At 38.1% G+C, this 20,245-nt stretch overlaps 1 protein-coding gene across 1 annotated transcript in view; it reads right to left on the bottom strand.

Annotated features, from left to right (window-relative positions):
* The window catches only part of TEX9 (testis expressed 9), a 120,519-nt gene that overhangs the window by 39,824 nt on the left and 60,450 nt on the right, over positions 1-20,245 (bottom strand). The window contains exons 3-4 of the mRNA XM_023729851.1: positions 3,365-3,607; positions 3,065-3,156 (exon numbers count right to left, since the gene is read on the bottom strand). Coding sequence (XP_023585619.1) covers positions 3,065-3,156; positions 3,365-3,607 — 335 coding nt within the window. The remainder of the gene's footprint in view (positions 1-3,064; positions 3,157-3,364; positions 3,608-20,245) is intronic.

Here is a 20,245-nt window from a genome sequence, read left to right as displayed (position 1 = left end):
TGTGTATTTTCTCCAAAAAAAAGGTTGAGAAGTTAGAGGGTTGACATGTTGTGGGGTTGTTAACCAATGTCATAAAACAATATGTGTGCTACTGTTTCATGAGAAACTATTTGTTCTGTAAGCCTTCACCTGAAGTACAATAAAAATAAAAAAAAATCATATATATTCCCTAACCATAGTGTAATCAAAAATTAACTTTAAAAATAACAAAAAAAAACCAAGAAGCTAATAAAAAAAACCCTATATATTTTCAATCTAAAAAACACACTCCTAAATAATCACTATGGAAATCAAAATATTTATAATAGCCATAAAAGAAATGCATATAGACTAGGTCCTAGAATACAGTTAATACTATAATTGGAGAAAAATTTAGACTTAAATGTATTTATTGAAAAATAAGAAAAACAAAATCAATGAGCTAAGTATTGAACTCAAGAAACTAAAAAATTATTTCCAGCTTTTAATTGACCATAATTAAAAGAGCTGGAAATAATAAAGGTAAGACTAACTGAATAAAAAATAACATAAAGAAATTAGCAAGAAAATCAAAAGCTAGTTCTCTGAAAAGACCGATAAAATAAATAAACCTCCCAACAAGACTGATAAGAGAAAGAGAAGGCAAAAATAAACAATATCTCTCTAAAAGAGAGAGTATATATGAATACAGTCAAGATTTTAAACATAAGAGCCATAATTAGAGTAAGTTTATGCCAATAGATAATTTATTCTATAAGCAATAGTACATCTAAACAGATGAACAAAGGAAATTAATCTATAAATCCAGTGTAATTAAGACTTTTCAGGAAGCGGGGGTGGTGGAAGGGAGAGGGTTGTCCTATCAGTAACCAAGACCAATTAAAACTGCTATCACGTAGCCTTATTGTTTAGCTCTCCAGTGTTATAATATAGGCGTGAAGCTTGGAAAAATCTATTGAACTGAGTGATTAGCATGTTTCTAGTCTATCCTCTCAAAGAGAGATCCTCCAACAACTTGGCAGTAGCTGAAAGGTAGACAAGTCTGGATTGACGTCCCTGGGAAGCGCTGTGTTCTGCTCATTGAAGAGACCGCCCACATGCTTTAACACCAAGACAACAGGTGGCAAAACAGAGACTCTCCTGTGAACTGACATGATTGCCTATGTGACTGGCCGGACATTTTACTTCTGCATGGAGCATATGCTCTCTGTAAGCTTCAAGAAGAGCCAATGGGCTGCTCTGTGCATATGCCTCAGATGTGCACACCTCAGAGAACATGGGAGAACAAGTAACAAATGACCACCTTTCCCATGAACTGCTCCTGGTAGAACAGGCTAGCACCTGTAGATGGCTGGCTTTGGGAGTATGTCCCTAATGACCCACTGGAACAAGGCGCAAAATACATTCTCAGATAATTAAGTGAACTAACCTAATCAACGAAGGTATTGAGTGCTGTCTGGGGAGTAGTAGTGAAAATAACCATTTTGGTTTGTGCGTATGAACAGTAAATTCAATTGCTTAAGTGCACTCTTGAACTGGAATAATAGGCCCATTTCCTCAGGCAGAGGAGGATGGTTATCTTCCTACTCATTAACCCGTGGTAAACTGGTATGTGTCTACTTCATATAAAAACTGTACACTTGTTTTACTTCTAAATATGCTTTCACTTTAAATATAAATCATATGGTAACTATGTTTAACCATCTGAGGAACTTCTAGGTTGTTTTCCAAAATTTAAATTAAATCAGTTACTTTATTTTAAATTAAAAGGAAGGGGGTTGTTAAAATATACTTTTTGTAAGGGTATACAATGGCAAATAAAACAGACATGATCTCTGCCCTTGTGGAATTCTCCACCTTCCTGTAGAGGAGACAGACAGTAAAAAAAGTAAACAAATGAATTTTTAGTAACAAATTATGTTAATTGTAGAGAAAAATTAATAAGAGGCAAAGAAAAAGAATAGCAGCATGGCCAAGGGAGAAAACCCAGGGCATCACAGGTAGAAGGCATGTGTGATGTCCCTGAGGAAAGGGCAGGAAGAAGCCTCAGGAACCGGAAGGCGGGTGAGGCTGGAGATTAGCAGGCAGAGCAGAGGACACAGGATGAAACAGCAGAGGACACAGGAGCCAGAACTGCTAGACCTTTTGAAGTGCAATTAAGCAAGGGAATGTTGTGACCAAATTAAAAGATAACTCCAGAAGCTGTGTGAGAACTGGGAGATGAGAAGTGGCAAGGCCAAGAATGAAAGCAAGTGTGTCAGGATAGCTGTGACTACACAGAAAGCAGACAAGGGAAGGAAATCCTCCTCCCGCTCCACCAAGTGAGGATGTGAATAGTAACTCTGGGGGCAGCCACACATTGAGGCGTGTTAAGGACAGAATCAGAGATTGCTGGAAATGGAAGAAATTTCCCAGATCACAAGCCAACCTCCTCATTTTACAAGCGAGTAAGTGGTTCCTCAAGATCAAACGGAAAACTACGTAGGAGCAGGCACATGAACGAACTCCCAAAACAGCGCACTTTCCCCCAAGTCTTCGCTTCAATTTTGCTTCTGAAATACGTAATCTGGCCGTGTTGTACTTGCAGGTAACAGGACGAGTGGCTGGATTGAGAGTCAAAAGACCAGGATTCTAGTCCCAACTCCGCCATAAACTAGGCGGCAGAGGATGTATCTACGTGGGCAAACAATTTCACTTCTGAGCTGTAGTTTCCTCGAGTATAAAATGCTGACGGTCGCCCCAGAAACATGCTTTCAATTTAGAAATCAAGCCCAAAGAAATTTACATATGTAACTCCAGAACTTTAAATTAAGTGAATCCCCTGAACTAGTAACTGAACTATTCGTGGCAATTCCGGACACCCAGATCACATCCGGCAGTAGCATCTCGCTGACGAAAGTTTATTGGGCTAAATTTCTGTGCCTTTCAACTATCTTCTAAGAGATGGGCGAGCTACTTATGTCAAAGAGAACCAATAAAAGGCAGACAGATGAGCGGGATGGTGGGGAGGGAATGCTGGTCAGTGAGTAGTTCCAAAGATCCAGCCAGGCCAAAGGAAATACTGGTAGGCAGCCTCATTTCTTACTTATATTCTTCCTCCTTGGCGAGGAGGTCCCGTCGAGGTGCTGCAGGTTCCTGAACGCGTGGCGGGAGCGGAGTCCCTGGAACGCCTCGTCTCTGTAAAAGAGACAGACACTTATAGACCCGAAATTAAATGAGGTTCGGCATCCTTCTGGCCCACCTGGAGCGCAGTGGCTCCACAAAAGTCCGGGATTGGACCCACCCTGACACCAAGACCTCGCCCCGCCATCATTCAGGACCGCGACGCGATTACCAAGACAACCACTCATCTTCCCGCGAGACTTGGCACATCCCGGGCGCCTACCATTCCTACTCCCGCGCTGCTCCCCGAGAGCCCCGCGAGCTGGGGGCGGGGCCTGGGCGCCGGGGCGGGGACGCAGCCCGGGGGGAGACGCGAGCGTGGGGGTGCCGGCAGGTGCACGCTGTTGCTGCTGCTGCAGTGCACAGCTGGGGGACCGACAGGCGGTCTTCGTGCTTCCTGCTGGTCACCGCTGGTGCTGCTGCTGCTGTGCACTGCCGGGGGACCGACAGGCCGTCCACGTGATGCCTGAGTTACAGCCCGGTGTAAACTCGCAACCTGGATGCTTTTCAATCGAGGAAGGCAAGTCTTTGCCCACTACTCCACAGAGAGCAGTCTCGTAACGCCCCTACTCGTGTGTTTTCAACCTTTAGTGGCTGGTTCTCCCCCCGCGCCTTTCGTTTAAAATGAAATCTTCAGTGGAATTCTAAAATTCTGATTTCTAACATTTATTCACAGCATGATTACGCTCAAGTCAGTCTACCTGAGTTTATATCCTGGTTCTGCAACTTACTAGTTGTATGGCCTTTGGCATATCACTGTCTGTGTCTCAGTTACTTCATCTATAAAATGGGAATAAGAATATCACCCACCTCACAGAGTTATGAAGATTCAGTGAAGCTTAGAATCGTGCCTGGAACACAGTGAGCAGCCCAGAATTATTAGGTATAATGGTGTCAGTAAGGATAAGGCAGCTACTTTGAAGAACACAGATATTTTGAAATCGGAGGCTGGAGGTGACAGAGGCTTTTTATCACCAACAAATTTATCTTTTGCGTTTCGTTTTGGTTGCACAATATTGAGAAAATCTGATTTCTAAAGGAGAATTGTTGGATATGGTAACAGATTTTTCAGAGTTGGTTTTAGAAACTCAAGGCAGTATTAATTTCAAAGAAGGCAGAAGATTCACCTCAGGGCCTGCATCTCAGCAAGGCTTGGAGAACAATTTAATGTGTTGCAATTTGATAGATAGCACCTCTGAAAGTTTGGGGGTTTTAAAAATTATTTACGTATATGTATATAAGCAGCTACATCATAGATGGATAAACAGACGAATAAATGCACAGTTTAAAAATAATAAAATCAGTAATAAAGAAGCATCCATTCATCCTCTTGCTCAGCTTTAGAAAAAGAACCTTGTACATATTTAGATGCCCCCCTTGACCCTGCCAGATCTCCACAACCTTCCTCCACTGCTAGAGGTCAAAAGTATCCTGAATTTTGTGTTTATCATTTCCTTGTGTCTTGTCATTTCATTGCTCATATATGAATCACACTTGATGTGTTCTTTTGTGACTTGATTTTGTCGATATTTGTGATCTTTATCGATGTCAGAATTTCACAAATTTATCAATATCAATGTCGATATTTGTGAAATGTATCAATGTATGTACCTGCAATGCATTAATTTTCACTGCTTTATGGTATCCACTGTGTATCTCATCTACATGCATAAGAATATCTCCAGGATTTATACCTAGTAGCGGAATTGCTGGGTCTGTAGGAGATGCTCACGTCTGAAGTGATGTGTAAGCTTTCTAGGTCATGTCCTTAAAGGTCATGCCCTCCTTTCTCTTTTCCTCTTTTCACTGCAGAGGAACAAGACAAAAGGGACATCAGTTTTGAAACCTTCCGGCCACTATATAAGGTCTGAAGTGCTTAAGCCCAGACTATTATGTGAAAGTAAAATAAATTTCTGTCTTACTTGTTTTGTGTCTCAGTTACAGTAAACCTGTTGCCATTGAGTCAATTCTGACGCATAGTGACCCTATAGGACAGAAGAGAACTGCCCCATAGTGTTTCCAAGGCTGTAAATATGCACGCAGGCTGTCACAGCTTTCTCCTGTGGAGCAGCTGGTGGGTTCAAATCTCTGACCTTTCAGTTAGCAGCCAAGTGCTTAACCACTGCGCTACCAGGGCTCCTTCATTTTTAGTGTTGTTAGGTACGTCCAGTCGGTTCCGACTCATAGTGACCCTGTGTACAACAGAATGAGACACTGTCCCTTGTTCCACGACTTCTGCTGAATCCAGCTTGAATTTCTGGCAGTTCCCTGTGGATGTACTGCAACAACTGCTTTTGAATGATCTTCAACAAAATTTTACTTGCTTGTGATATTAATGATATTGTTCAATAATTTCCACATTATGTTGGATGACTTTTCTTTGGAATAGGCACAAATACATATCTCTTCCGGTTCGTTGGCCAGGTAGCTGTCTTCCAAATTTCTTGGCATAGACGAGTGAGCACTTCTAGTGTTGCATTTGTTTGTTGGAACGTGTCAATTGATATTCCGTTAATTCCCGGAGCCTTGTTTTTCACCAATGCCTTCAGTGCAGCTTGGACTTCTTCCTTCAGTACCTTCGGTTCTTGATCATATGCTACCTCCTGAAATATTTGAACATTGACCATTTGAGTGTCCAAAGAGTTACAGACGTACTAGATATTAATCCAAATATATCAATAATCACCTTAAATGTCTAAATACATCAATTTAAAGAATAAGATTGCCAGAAAAGATTTAAAAAAGAAGGCCCAATTCTATATAGTCCTACAAGAAACCTATTTTAAATATAAATACACAGATAGGTTAAGAGTAAAGGGATGGATCCAGAAATAAAACCACACATCTACGGCCAGTTGATTTTTGACAAGGGTGCCAAGTCCATTCAATAGGGAAAAAATAGTCTCTTCAACAAATGGTGCTGGGCCAACTGAATCTCCACATGCAAAAGAATACCTCACACCATATACAAAAATTAACTCAGAATGGATCAGTGATCTAAATATAAAAAGTAAAACCGTAAAACTCTTAGAAGAAAACATAGGGTTAAAACTTTAAAACCTTGTTTTTGACAATGGATTCTTAGATATGACACCAAAAGCATGAGCAACAAAAGAAGAAAAAGATAAATTGGACTTCTTCAAATTTAAAAAAACTTTTGTACATCAAAGGACATTATCAACCAAATGAAGAGACAACCTTCAGAATGGGAGAAAATATTTGTGAATCAAATATCTGATAAGGGTTTAATATCCAGGATATATAAACAACTCCTACAATTCAACAACAAAAAGACAAACAACTCAATCAAAAAATAGGCAAAGGGCTTGAATAGACATTTCCCCCAAAGAAGATGTACCTATGGCCAATAAGTGCATGAAAAGGTGCTCAGTGTCTTTAGTCATTAGGGAACAGCAGATCAAAACCACAGTGAGATACCACTTTATCCCTTCTAGAATGGCTGTTACCAGGATAATGAAAAATAACAAGTGTTGGCAAAGATGTGGAAACATTAGAAACCTTGTGCATTGCTAAGGGCGGGGGGAGTGTAAAATGGTGCAGCTTCTGTAGAAAACAATTGGCAGTTCCTCAGAAAGTTAAGCATAGAATTACCTCTGACCCAGCAATTCCACCTCTAGGTATATACCCAAAAGACTCGAAAGCAAGCACTCAAACAGATGCTTGTAGACCAGCGTTCATTGCAGAATTAGTCACAGTAGTCTGGGGTGGAAACAACCCAAGTGTACCTCAACAGATGAACAGATAAAGTATGATATATTCATATGATGGAATATTATACAGCCATAAACAGAAATGAAGTTCTGATACATGCTACACCTTGGATAAACCTTGAAAATATTATGCTAAATGAAATAAGTTGGATACAAGAGGACAAATATTGTACGATCCCACTTATATGAAATACCCAAGCAATGAAAACCTTATAGATCACAGCAAATGTTGTCCGACTTGCTCGCTTTGGACGTGTCATCAGGAGTGAACAATTGTTGGAGGAAGGCATTGTGTTTAGTGAAGTGGAGGGCCAGCAAGGTCGAGAGACACTTGGTGAGATGGATTGGCACAGTAGCCACAACAGTGGACTTGAACATGCTGGTGATCATCAGGATGACACAGGACCAGGCAATGTTTCATTCTTTTGTACATAAGGTCACCAAGAGTTGGGGTTGACTGATGGCAGCTATCTATGTATCTGGAGCCCTGGTGGGACAGTGGTTAAGAGCGTGGCTGCTAACCAAAAGGTCAGCAGTTTGAATCCACCAGCCACTCCTTGGAAACCCTATGGGACAGTTCTGTTCTGTCCTATAAAGTCACTATGAGTTGGAATTGACTCAACGGCAACAGATTTGGTTTTGGTTTTTGGTTATCCATTTGTATGAAATACCTAGAGTAGGCAAATGCATAGAGAAAAAGTTTATCAGTGGTTACGAGGAGCTTGTGGGAAGGAGCAGTGGGGTGTTATTGCTTAAGAGGCACGGAGTTTCTGTTTGCTGAAAAATCTTGATGATTGCACATGATGAATATAATTAATGTCACTGAATTGTACACTTAAAAATGGTTAAATGACAATTTTCTTGTTATGTTTGTTTTACCACAATAAAATTGAAAAAAAAAAAAAAGTAAAAGGATGGAAGGCACCTAGTTTGGAAAGGAAGAAGTAAAGCTGTCTTTACTCTCATGTGACATGATCTTGTGTATAGAAAAACCTAAGGAATCCACTTAAACTATTAGAACTAATAAGCAAGTACTGCAGGGTTGCTGGATACAAGATCAATGTACAAAAGTCAGTTGTATTTTTGTATAGTAGCAATGCACAAAACAAAAATGAAATTAAGAAACATTTACAATAATATCAAAAAATAGGAATAGATTTAACAAAAGTTTTTATGGATTGAATTGTGTCCCCCTAAAATGTGTGTGGGCTAGGCTATGATTCCCAGTATTGTGTGGTTGTCCTCCATTTTGTGATCTAATGTGATTATCCTATGTATTGTAAATCCTAACCTCTATGATGTTGATGAGGCAGGATTAGAGGCAGTTATGTTAATAATTAAGGACACAATCTACAAGATTAGGTAGTATCTTGAGTCAATCTCTTTTCAGATATAAAACAAAGAAGCAAGCAGAAAGGAGAGGGACCTCATACGACAGAAGGAAGAGCTAGGAACAGAGCACATCCTTTGGACCAGGGGTCCCTGCACTGAGAAACTCGTAGACCCAAGGGAAGATTGATGACAAGGACCTTCCCCCACAGCTTGACAGAGAAAGAAAACCTGCCCCTGGAGCAGGTGGCCTGAATTTGGACTTCTAGCCTCCTAGACTATGAGAGAATACACATTTGTTTGTTAAAGCCATCCATGGTAGGTATTTCTGTTATAGCACCACTAGATAACTAAGAATTGAAAAAGTTATGCTCTGAAAGCTGTAAAACTTTGTTTAAAAAAATTAAAGAAGACCTAAGTAAATGGAGAGATGCCCCATGTTCCTGGACCAGAAGATTTAATGTTAAGTTGATGGTACTCCCCAAACTGATCTACAGATTCAATGTAATCCCTATCAGCACCCCTGTTAACCTTTTTTGCAGAAACTGACAAGTTGATCCTAAAATTCATATGGAAATAAAAAGGATCCAGAATAGCCAAAACAATCTTGAAAAAGACGAACCACGTTGGAGGACTCATACTTCCCAATTTCAAAACTTACCACAAATCTGCAGTAATCAAGACAGTGTGGTACTGGCAAAAGGATAGACATATGGATCGATGAAATAGAATTGAGAGTCCAGAAATAAACTCTCACATCTGTGGTCAGTTAATCTTTGACAAGTGTGCTAAGATAATTCAATGGAGGAAATAATTTTTTTCGGCAAATGATATTGACTAGGCTGACTAAATAGGGCTCAGATAAATAGGAGATCGCTGTAACTGCTGCCATTGCCCTGGAAGTCCCAGCCAATGAGACAGGGTCCAGAATTGGCACCACTGACATTTAAGTTGGAGGAGACAGTTACCACCAAGTTGTGCCAAACCACAACCAGGATGAGCAAAGATTTAATTATAGAGGGGGACCACTGAAACTTCTAGCCAGCTAGCTAGATAGACACATGTGACTCATTTCTTTAATGTTAACAGTAACCCAATTCTTCTTTTTACCCCAGTGAAAATTTTCATCCTCACTAATCATGGAAGCCCCAGTGGCATAGTGGTTAAGTGCTATGGCTGGTAACCTAAAGGTTGACAGTTAGAATCCACCAGATGCTCTTTGGAATCTCTATGGGACAGTTCTACTTTGACATATAGGGTCGCTATGAGTCGGAATCGACTCGACAGCAATGGGTTTGGTTTTTTCAGTTTAATCTTATCATGAGAGAATTTTATTGTATCTTTAAACTGATCAGTGAAAATGATTTCAGTCTGGAACTGTACACTTACCAATGCTGTATGGCAAGAATGAGGGTGAAATAGCAATATCTTCAGATAAACAAAAACTAAGAGACTTATTACCCACATAGTTTTACTAAAGGAAATTCTAAAGAATGTACTTTAGGAAAAAAGAAAATTATACCAGAGAAACCCTTAGAGATACCAGAAGAATGGTGAGCAAATAAAATTGTAAATATGTATATAAATCTAAACAATATTTCTAAAAGTCCTGCTAATAATGAAGTCTAATTTGTGGAGTTCAGGAAAGGGGGGCTAAAATACTGAATTGTCATAAAACTAAGAATAGAAGGAAACTTTCTCAACCTGATTAAGAGCATCTCCAAAAAACCTACATCTAACATCATATTTAATCATTAAAAAAAGAATGCTTTTCCCCTAACATCAGGAATGAGACAAGCAATTCTGCACTCATTCCTATTCATACTGGAGGACTGGAGATTCTAGTGTATTAAAATAAACAAACAAACCAGCAATGAACAATTGGAAATAAAATTTTAAAATGCAGCACCATTTACAATGACACCAAAAAACATGAAATGCTTAGGTATAGATATACCAAAATTTGTGCATGATATTCATGCTGAAATCTGCAAAACATTGATGAAAGAAATCGAAGCAGAGCTAATAAATGGAGAAATATACCATGTTCATGGATTGGGAGACTCAATATTGTTAAGACGTCAATTCTCCCCGGTAAAAATCCTAGCAGAACTTTGTAAAAATCAGCAAGCTCATTCTCATTTTATATGGAAAGACAAAGGAACTAGAATAGTCAAAACAATTTTGAGGAAGAATGACAATGGAAGGTTCATGTTGATTTTAAGACTACAGTCATCAAAATAGTGTAGTAATGACAAAAGGATGGAAACATAGATTAATTCAACACAATAGAAAGTTCAAAAGTAGACATACTTTTCAAAAAAAATCCAAAGGCAATTCAGTTGAGAAAGGATAGTCTTTTCAACGTATATTGTTTAGAACAATTGTAAATCCATATGCAATAAAACTAACCTTGATCCATGCTTCACACCATATAAAAAACAATTTGGCAGTATCTTATAAAGTCGGACATATATTTACCATACAACACATCAAGCTATGTAATTACCCAAGACAAATGAAAACATATGGCAGACACCAAAGACTAAGTATTGTATGATTCCATTACTATTAAATTAAATACTGACTGAAAATGGACCTATGGTTGCCTAGAACTGGGGGTGGGAGAAGGCTGCTGTCTACAGAGGGCCATAAGGAAGTTTTCTTTGTTGGAAATATTCTGTATTTTCATTGTGGTGGTGGATACGTGACTATATATAAATGCCAAAACTCATTAAACTATACGGTTAAAATGGATGAATTCTATTGTATGTAAATTATTCCTCAGTAAAGCTGGAGAAAAATAAATTGTTTAAGATACTTCTAAAACTTCCTCATATTCAGAATTTGACTTATTTGAATCACTTTTTGACTGAATCATCAATGTCTGTCTTTCTCCATACAATATTGTCTTCTGTACCATTAAGAGTGTTGATTCTGGAGCATTTATTAGCAGTTTCCCACTATTTTCTCCACAATTTTCTTCTATAACTCTAACACCCATTCTGCAAGTTTTGATGTGAATGTTCAAACAATGATAATCACATCACGTCTGCTGCTTGTCTAACCGTGACTATACAATGCATTCTGACTTCAAATATGTTTTTTTTTTTTTTAAATGTACATCTTGGAACTGAAATGTGGTAGAAGCACACTAAGTTTAAGTCCTGATAAAATTAACTTTCTATTATTATTTAATAACCTTTCTCTCTTCAGTAATGCTTTTTGGTTGGATACTTACCTGATAACAAATAAAACTAACTTGGAATTTTTTGATTAGTAATTTTCCTGATATATCTTATCCCATCTTTTCTTTTCAGAGATCAGTCCTGCTTAGCAATTCAGGGCTCTAGAGAGCCAGTGTTGGTGCTCAGCAGAGTTCACAGAGTTCACAGAGTTCACAGTGGGAAGTGGATACCGGACAGAGCAGTAGCAGTACCTTTAAGGTAAGTGTCTTAGGCTGGGTTCTCTAGAGAAGTAAAACCAGTGAAGCATATAGATATATATATAGAGAGAAATTTACATCAAAGAAATGGCTCATGCGATTGTAGACGCTGGAAAGTCCTAAGTCTGTGGGTGAGGCTGGAAGCTTCTCCTGGCTCACGTAGCTGCAGGGGCTGGTGAACCCAAGATTGGCAGGTCAGGCAGCAGGCTTCTGGCTCACAGGCTATGGAGGCAATCGAATCCCGAGATAGCAGGCAAGCTGCTAGCTCAAGTCCCAAGAACCGGAGGTCAGAAGAACAGGAACCAACTGCAGAATCCAGAGTGAGCAAAAGCAAGCAAGTGTGGCAGAAAGTCCACCTATATTGGATGCAGCCACACCCTCAAGGAAACTCCCTTTCACCTGATTGGCTGCTCATAACAGATCTCATCATGGATGTGATTACATTATATCAGATCTCATAATGGAGGTGATTACATCATTACGTAGCTGCCAAAACACATCGTAACTGCCAAACCTCTGAGAGTCATTACCCAACCAAGCTGACACACAACCTTAACATCACAGTAAGGCTTGTTTGTAAGTATATGAGAAGTGGCTCCAGGAACGCCCAGAAATACTTCAGGGACGCTGTAGAAGTGGTTAATGTTCTCTGTAAGGAAGTGGAGCAAAAGCCAGTCACATCCGAGTATTACTGTAAGAATAACTCCGACTTCTGACCCTACCTGGCATAACTCAGGTTACAAATAGACAGTGTACATAAATGCATTTAAAAGCCAGGTAAAATTCCACTTATATGTTAACCTTGGTTATCATAGTTGACATTTTTTAATTGTATAGTTTCAACTTTACTACAAAGAACACATATTACTTTTATAATATTTAGAAAGCTAAAAATAAAATGAAACACGAAATATAAGCATACCCATCTAATACAATGGAAAGATTGAGCAATAGGCAGACTGAGAAAAGGCCTCTAGATTTGGCCTGAAGAAATAACTGCTGGCCTCAGGAAGGATACTTATAGTAGAGTAGAAGAACAAGAAACCATGTTACAAGAGAATTAGTGGAAGACAATGACTATCAACAATATGTTTGAGGAATGTAGTACCAAAGGATAGTCATATATTTCTTTTAAATTAGTCCACATGTCACTCAACATCAGAGCACCTAAATATGTAAGCAAACACTGATAGAATTGAAGGGAGAAGTAGATAGCACTACAGTAACAGTTGGAGACTTCAGTACACCACTTTCAATATTGGACAGAACATCTAGAAAGAAGATCAAGGAAACAGAGGACTGAATGACACTATAAACCAACTAAACTTAACAGGCGTATATAGAGCACTTCACCCAACAACAGCGAAATACACATTCTGCTCTCTGGTGCACATGGATATCCCTCCAGGATAGACCACATATTAGGTAACAGAGCAAGTCTTGATAAATTTAAAAAGATTAAAATCATACAAACCATTTTCTCTGACCACAATGGAGTAAAGCTAGTGATCAATAACAGAAAGAAAAACTGGAAAGTACACAAACATATGGAAATTAAACAACACACTATTAAACTGTCAATGGGTCAAGGAAGAAATCAAAAGAGAAATCAAATTTCTTAGAAGAAAATGAAAGCACAAAATACCAAAACTTACGGAATGCAGCGAAGGCAGTACTTAGAGGAAAACTTACAGCAATAAATGCCAACATGAAGAAAGATCTCAAATCAATAGCCTAACTCTACAATTGTGGGAACTAGAAAGAGAAGAGCAAACTAAGTCTAAACAAAGAAATAACAAAGATCAGAGCAGAAATAAATAAAATTGAAAACAGAAAAACAATAGAATCAACAGAACCAGAAGCTGGTTCTTTGAAAAGATCAATAAAATTGGCAAACTTTTAGCTAGACTGACAAAGTGAGCATTCTAATAACCAAAATAAGAAGTTAAAGAGGAGACGTTACAACTGACTGAACAGAAATAAAGAGAATTAGTATATTATGAACAACTATATGGCAACATACTGGATAACCTAGATGAAATGGAAAAATTCTTAGAAGCCCACAACCTATCCAAACTGACTCAAGAAAACCGGTTGCCATGGAGTCAATTCTGACTCATAGCGACCCTATAAGACAGAGTAAATTGAAATTCTCAACAGACCTATAACAAGTGAAGAGACTGAATCGATGATCAAAAACCTCTCAACAAAAGAAAGTCCTGAACCAGTTGGCTTCACTGGGGAATTCTACCAAACATTTAGAGAAGAATTGACACCAATCCTGTGTAAACGCTTCCAAAAGATAGAGAAGGATCGAATACTCCCTAATTTGTTCTGTGAAGTAAACGTAACCCTAATATCAAAACAGACAGACACCACAAGAAAAGAAAACTATAGGCCAATAACCCTTATGAATATAGATGTTAAAAATCCTCAATAAAATACTAGCAAACAGAATGCAACAGCATATTAAAAGAGTCATACACCATGAACAAGTGGGATTTATTCCAGGAATGCAGGGATGATTCAGTGTTAGAAAATCAATGAATGTAATACACCACATCAATAAAACAAAGGAAGAGAACCACATGATCATTTCTATGGATGCAGAAAAAGCAGTTGATAAAATCCAGCACCCTTTCTTGATGAAAATCCTCAAGAAGATTAGAATAGAAGGGAAGTTGTACTGTGTGACTAATTGCCTCCATTAACAACTACCTCCTTTGCCATGGAACCAGAAGAACTGGATGGTGCCCAGCTACCATTACTGTTCAGAAATTCCTTTTAATAAATTATTTGACTCCTATATGTTTAAAAGAGACTATATTTACAACTCAGAACGCTGTAGGTTATAATTTTCAAAAGTGCTAATAAGATTATACATTTTTCTTCAATAGTTTTATAGAGATATCAGACAATTAGTAATAATTGCTTTTTTTTTTTTTTTTTTTTACTTACAAATATCTAAAGCTGAACATTTCCTTCTGGCATCATTGGGAACCAAACTCTTCATTTTTTAGCAAATGAGTCATGACTGTCTTGAAGGGAAACAACCGAAAACAAAAACAACAGATGTGTACATTAATTTAATTAAAATAAGCTTAATATTCTGAATATTTTTCAAAAACTTGCAAACAATTTAATAACTCAAATATACATCAAAATGTATAAGCTAGTTATGAATGGATAAAAAGGAAAACAAGGCCAGTCCAGTCAGAGCAACTGGAGAAATTCAACAATATTGGATTATGGAACCAACTTAGTCTTAATTTACCTCTTCTTAGTTATAAATTTAGTAAAAAAAAAAAAAAATGTAATGTGATTTGCAGCTTCATTTGTCAAAGAACTTTGTAACACAAATTCATGTAAGGAAAGTTCCCATTCTCTCTTCGCCTGTACAGAAAGCTACAGCTATTAAAATATGGACAGTCTCTTCAGAATTTTATGTTAAATTTAGGTGCCTAAGTAAATTTATCTATTTATTGAAGTGACTTGCTTTAAACTTTTTACGGAAACATTTTTTTTAAATTGAGCTTAAGACTAGTCCAGTGCTATACAATAATATGCTGTGGAAAAGTCAGTTTATTATAAAAGAGTCACGCTGAATACTTGAGATGCAGAATCAAGAAACATTTCTTTTCATCTCACCGTCCCTGAACATGTTTATATAATCTGTTTGGGGAAGGACAGATGATTTCTGGATGTTGTTCTTCCTCAGCAGATTGACAGCAGCAATCAACAAGACCACATTCACTCCCCCTTATTCTTTACTGTGTGTTTTTCAGCAACTGTTCTCTCCCCTCAAACATTGCATAATTAATGTCAGATGAGATCAGGCAAGAGCGTGTTAAATCTGTAGCCCTTCCTGAGGAAAATCAGAACACTAGCTGTGATTATTCAAGGTCTTTTCTATGTCAGTAATTATGTTGAATAATTATTAGATTTGGTTGCCTAGCTTCACCTTATTTTGATCTGTCAGTCCCCAAATGACATAGGTCTCCTCAGGTCCTCTCTGACTTGATAATTCACATCTCCTAGTATCTTTCAGATAATACTTGCCTTCCTACTACGTAGCTGAAAGACTCAGCACTGTGAGTCAAACGGTGAACGGCAGACAGCATCTCTCACAGGGTCTCTTTCAAATAAGAAAGTACCCTGAGGTGAACTTTTCACACAAACAGTTCTGTGTCCTCTGCTTTAAATGGAAGTTGGAAAGTCGAAAACTGGTCTTCCGTAATTCAATTCCTTAAATATTTGAAAATTTTTAGGCAGTTCGATAATTCTGTGTAGCTACCACATCTGTTTTGAAATCATGTTTTAGGGTAATGAGAATGTATAAAACATAGCATTTGGCCGTGAAAACAAATAGAGATTTAAAGAATGTTGTAAATTCGGAATCTTTATCCAGTAAAGTTCATCACTTTGAGTGTGACCTAAATAAACATTTTTAGTTGATTCAATAATGTGGAGCTAATAACTAGAAACAGAAACAGCTTACCGGGGTGGAGCCGGGCTGGGGGGAGCTAATCACAAGTTACAACAGAAATAATGGAATTCAGTTCAATGTTGTGTTGGCCGTTTTCTGTGCTGTGTTTGCAATATGTTCATGAAGCAAACACAAAATAGAAAATATGAGTGTCTAAGGTATCCTTAAGTTTAGCTATGAACAGAATCCCAATCTGTTCAAGATAAAACATTTTTTTAAATTTAGATGAAATTATACTACAGAATCATAGAAGTTTAGAACTGTACATAGTCTGGCACAGGCCCCTCGTTTTACAGTAATGAGGAAGTCCGGTTCTAGAGAGATTAAATGACTCAATCACGGTTACATGGTTCATGGGATTAGAAATCAGGTTATATTACCTGCAAACCCATTGCTCTTTTTAATATAAAATTTTTTAATTACTGTAGTATTTTAATTTTATAATCGGTATGATAATTTATTACATTTTCTCAAATATGTTCCACAATCAAAATTTAACTCTCAGAAATACTAAAAACACACAGTTTAAGAAAAAATCCTGTCTGACGTGTACAACCAACTATGAAAAATATAAAAATAAAATACTTGCTAGTTTAGAAGTAAAAACTGGGGTTAGATAAGAAAATCCATTACATATCAAGTTCTATGTTAGCTGTTTCTAAAGTGTTTGAAATGATGTTGGGAAAAATGAGACTGAAAAAATGCAAATGTCAAGACAGTAATAAATAAAATTCGTGGTTAAGGAAGGGCTAAAAGTTGAAAGGGGATCCAACAGAATGCAGAAATTATTAAACAATATCATTAATATCACACACAAGTAAAACTTTGCTGAAGATAATTCAAAAAAACAGTTGCAGCAGTACATTGGCAAGAAGCTGCCAGAAATTCAAGCCTGACTCTGAAGAGGATGTGAAACAAGGAATGTTGTTGCTGATGTGAGATGGATCTTGGCTGAAAGCAGAGAATACCAGAAAGATGTTTACCTGTGTTTTACTGACTATGCAGAGGTATTCGACTGTGTGCATCGTAATAAATTATGGATAACATTGCAAAGAATAGGAATTCTAGAACGCTGAATTGTGATCACGCGGAACCTGAACATGGACCAAGAGGCAGTTGTTTGAACAGGACAAGGGGATACTGCGTGGTTTAAAATCAGGAAAAGTGTGAGTTAGTGTTGTATCCTTTCACCAAACTTATTCTGTCTATATGCTGAGCAGATATTCCAAGAAGCTGTACTGTATGAGGAAGAATGTGGCATCAGAATTGGAGGAAGACTCATTAATGACCTGTGATGCAGATGACACAGCCTTGCTTGCTGAAAGCAAGGGGGACTTGAAGCACTTACTGATGAAGATCAAAGACTACAGGCTGCAGTATGGATTACACCTCGACATAAGGAAAAGAAAAGTCTTCACAACTGGACCAGTAAGCAACATCAGAAATGGAGAAAAGATGGAAGTTGTCAAGAATTTCATTTTACTTGGATCCACAATCAATGTCCATGGGAGCAGCAGTCAGGAAATCACACGACGCATTGCATTGGGCAAATCTGCTGCAAAAGATCACTTTACAGTGTTAAAAAGTAAAAAGCAAAGATGTCACTTTGAGGACTAAGGTGTGCCTGACCCAAGCCATGGTATTTTCAATCACCTCATATGCATGCAAAAGCTGGATAATGAATAAGGAAGACTGAAGAAGAATTGATGCCTTTGAATTATGGTGTTGACAAATAACCTTGAACATACAATGGACTGCCAGAAGAACGAACAAATCTGTCTTGGGAGAAGTACAGCCAGAGTGCCCCTTAGACGCGGGGATGGTGAAACTTCATCTCCTGTACTTGGACATGTTATCAGGTGGGACCAGTCCCTGGAGAAGGACTTCAGGCTTCGTAAAGTAGCGGGTCAGTGAAAAAGAGGAAGAACTTCAGTGACATGGATTGACACAGTGGCTGCAACAGTGGGCTCAAGCATAACAACAATTGTGAGGATGGCGCAGGACCAGACAGTGTTTTGTTCTGTTGTACATAGGGTCGCTATGAATCAGAAGTGACTCGGTGGCATCTAACATCAGCAACAACAAAACACATAATGGATGCTATAGGAATTCAAGAAAGGAGAATCCCTGGAAGTCTTGAGAAATAAGGAACAGTGTCATGGAACAGGAAGGATTTGTGGATTGTATTTCGGTCCAATGTAAAATCTCTTGCTTATTTTCTTGTAAGAAGACTTCTAACAGTGTAATTTACTGTTTGTTTAGGAATTCATTGCAGTGGGTCAGTGTTTAGATGTGTTGTTTCTACCACTCCACAGCTACAACACCAGCTTGTCTACTGGACACAAGAGCTTCTCTTTCTTTTTAATTAAATACTAAATGGTCTGAACCATAATCTTTGCTTTTACTTCTCTTCTTGACCACAGGTGGGTGGTTAGAAGATTGTTGTTATTTTAGTTTACTGGCAACTAAACCAAATGGCCATGGTAAGGAAATTATTCTTAAGTTTTGACTTTTTAAAACCAGTTATCTTGGGATTGCATTTTCTAAAATGAGCAGATGTAGTCATGTGACTCATTAATTTATCAGCCGTGTGAACTTTTTACTTAAGCTCTTCGGCCTTACTTTTCTAGTCTGAAAAATAAGGATAACAATACTTCCTGCCTCACAGAGTTATTATCAAATGTGAAAGCAATGAATGTGAAATATTAGAAGAGTGTCTAGCCTAGATGAGTTATTATTTTTATGGAACCAAAACTGAAATAATCACTGATGGCAATGTCAAGTGAGAAGGAAGGAGTGATGTTTTAGAATTTATCTAAATTATTTAGAAGAGGTGATATTTAGAATATGGAAGTTTTCATATTTGAAGCTTTGTTGCAGGGATGAGCAAAAACTGGATCTATGTCATTGTAATAGAAAATTTCACTTTTAGTAAAAAAAAAAAAAAAGTAAAAGAAGAGAAACCATATTGGTAAGAAAAGTTGGGTATAACTTATTGTTGAGTTTAGGAGTTCTCTGTACAGCCACATGATATGAGAAATTGAGGAGGTCAGTATGAGCTCATAACTTTTAAAAAAGAACTATCTTTATACTACTTAGCCAGTAGGAGAAATGAAGTCTTGATACGTGTTACAGTATGGTGGAGCTCGAAGACATTATGCTGAGTGAAATAAGCCAATCACGAAAGGACAAGTATTGTATGACCTCACTTATATAAAAAGACAAGAAAAGGCAAATGTATAGAAATCAAAGTTTATTAGTGATTGCCAGGGGCAGGAGGGAGGGGGAAGAGGGGGGTTAACGATGATGGAAAAATTGCATTGATTACAACTGAATATTGTAATTGCTATCAGTAAGTTGTACACCTATAAAAAGCTGAATTGGCAAAGGTTGTGCGATAGATATATTTACAATGACAAACAAACAATAAAGAGTAGCGGCTGAGGCTGCTTACGTACAGCCAATCACCTCATAGGGTTTGGTTCATTGGTTTGGAGATTTAAGGTCATGGTTTCATCGGAGATCCCAGTTAATTGGCCTAATAAAGTGTCTAGTGCTTCTTTTCCAACTCCTAGTTCGTCGTGTAGCGCGTGGGGTCTTGAAAGCTAGCAAGCGGCCATCCAAGGCCCAGCAATTGCTCTGTTCACCTGGAGCAACAGAGAAAGAAGGAGCATCAGGAACAGGAGGAGGATATGGAATGTGTGGCTAATGGCCTCCATGAACAACTGCCTCCTTTGCCATGAGTCCAGAAGAACTGGATGGTGCCTGGCTACCGTTACTGAACATTTTGATCAAAAATTCTATAGAAGAATCCTGGTCAAAGCAGGGAAAATGCAGAACAGAATTTCAAATTCTCATGGACTCCAGACTTTCTGGAGCCATGAAGTTTAGACGAACCTCTGAAACTATTACCCTGAGATAATCTTTAAACCTTACACCAAAAATATCCCCTGTGGACCATACTCTTAGGCAACATCTAGCTCAATTGGCATAGCACAGTTTATAAAGACAATGTTCTGCATTCTACCTTGGTGAGTAGCATCTGGGGTCTTAAAAGCCTGTGAGCAGCCATCTAAGATACTCCACTGGTCTCACCCCTTCGGGAGCAAAGGA

This window comes from Trichechus manatus, unplaced genomic scaffold, assembly GCF_000243295.1.
Source record: "Trichechus manatus latirostris isolate Lorelei unplaced genomic scaffold, TriManLat1.0 scaffold00030, whole genome shotgun sequence".
In the NCBI taxonomy this organism is placed as follows: Eukaryota; Metazoa; Chordata; class Mammalia; order Sirenia; family Trichechidae; genus Trichechus; species Trichechus manatus.
Note: the sequence above shows the minus strand (reverse complement) of the source record. Positions and strands in the feature narration are given on the sequence as shown.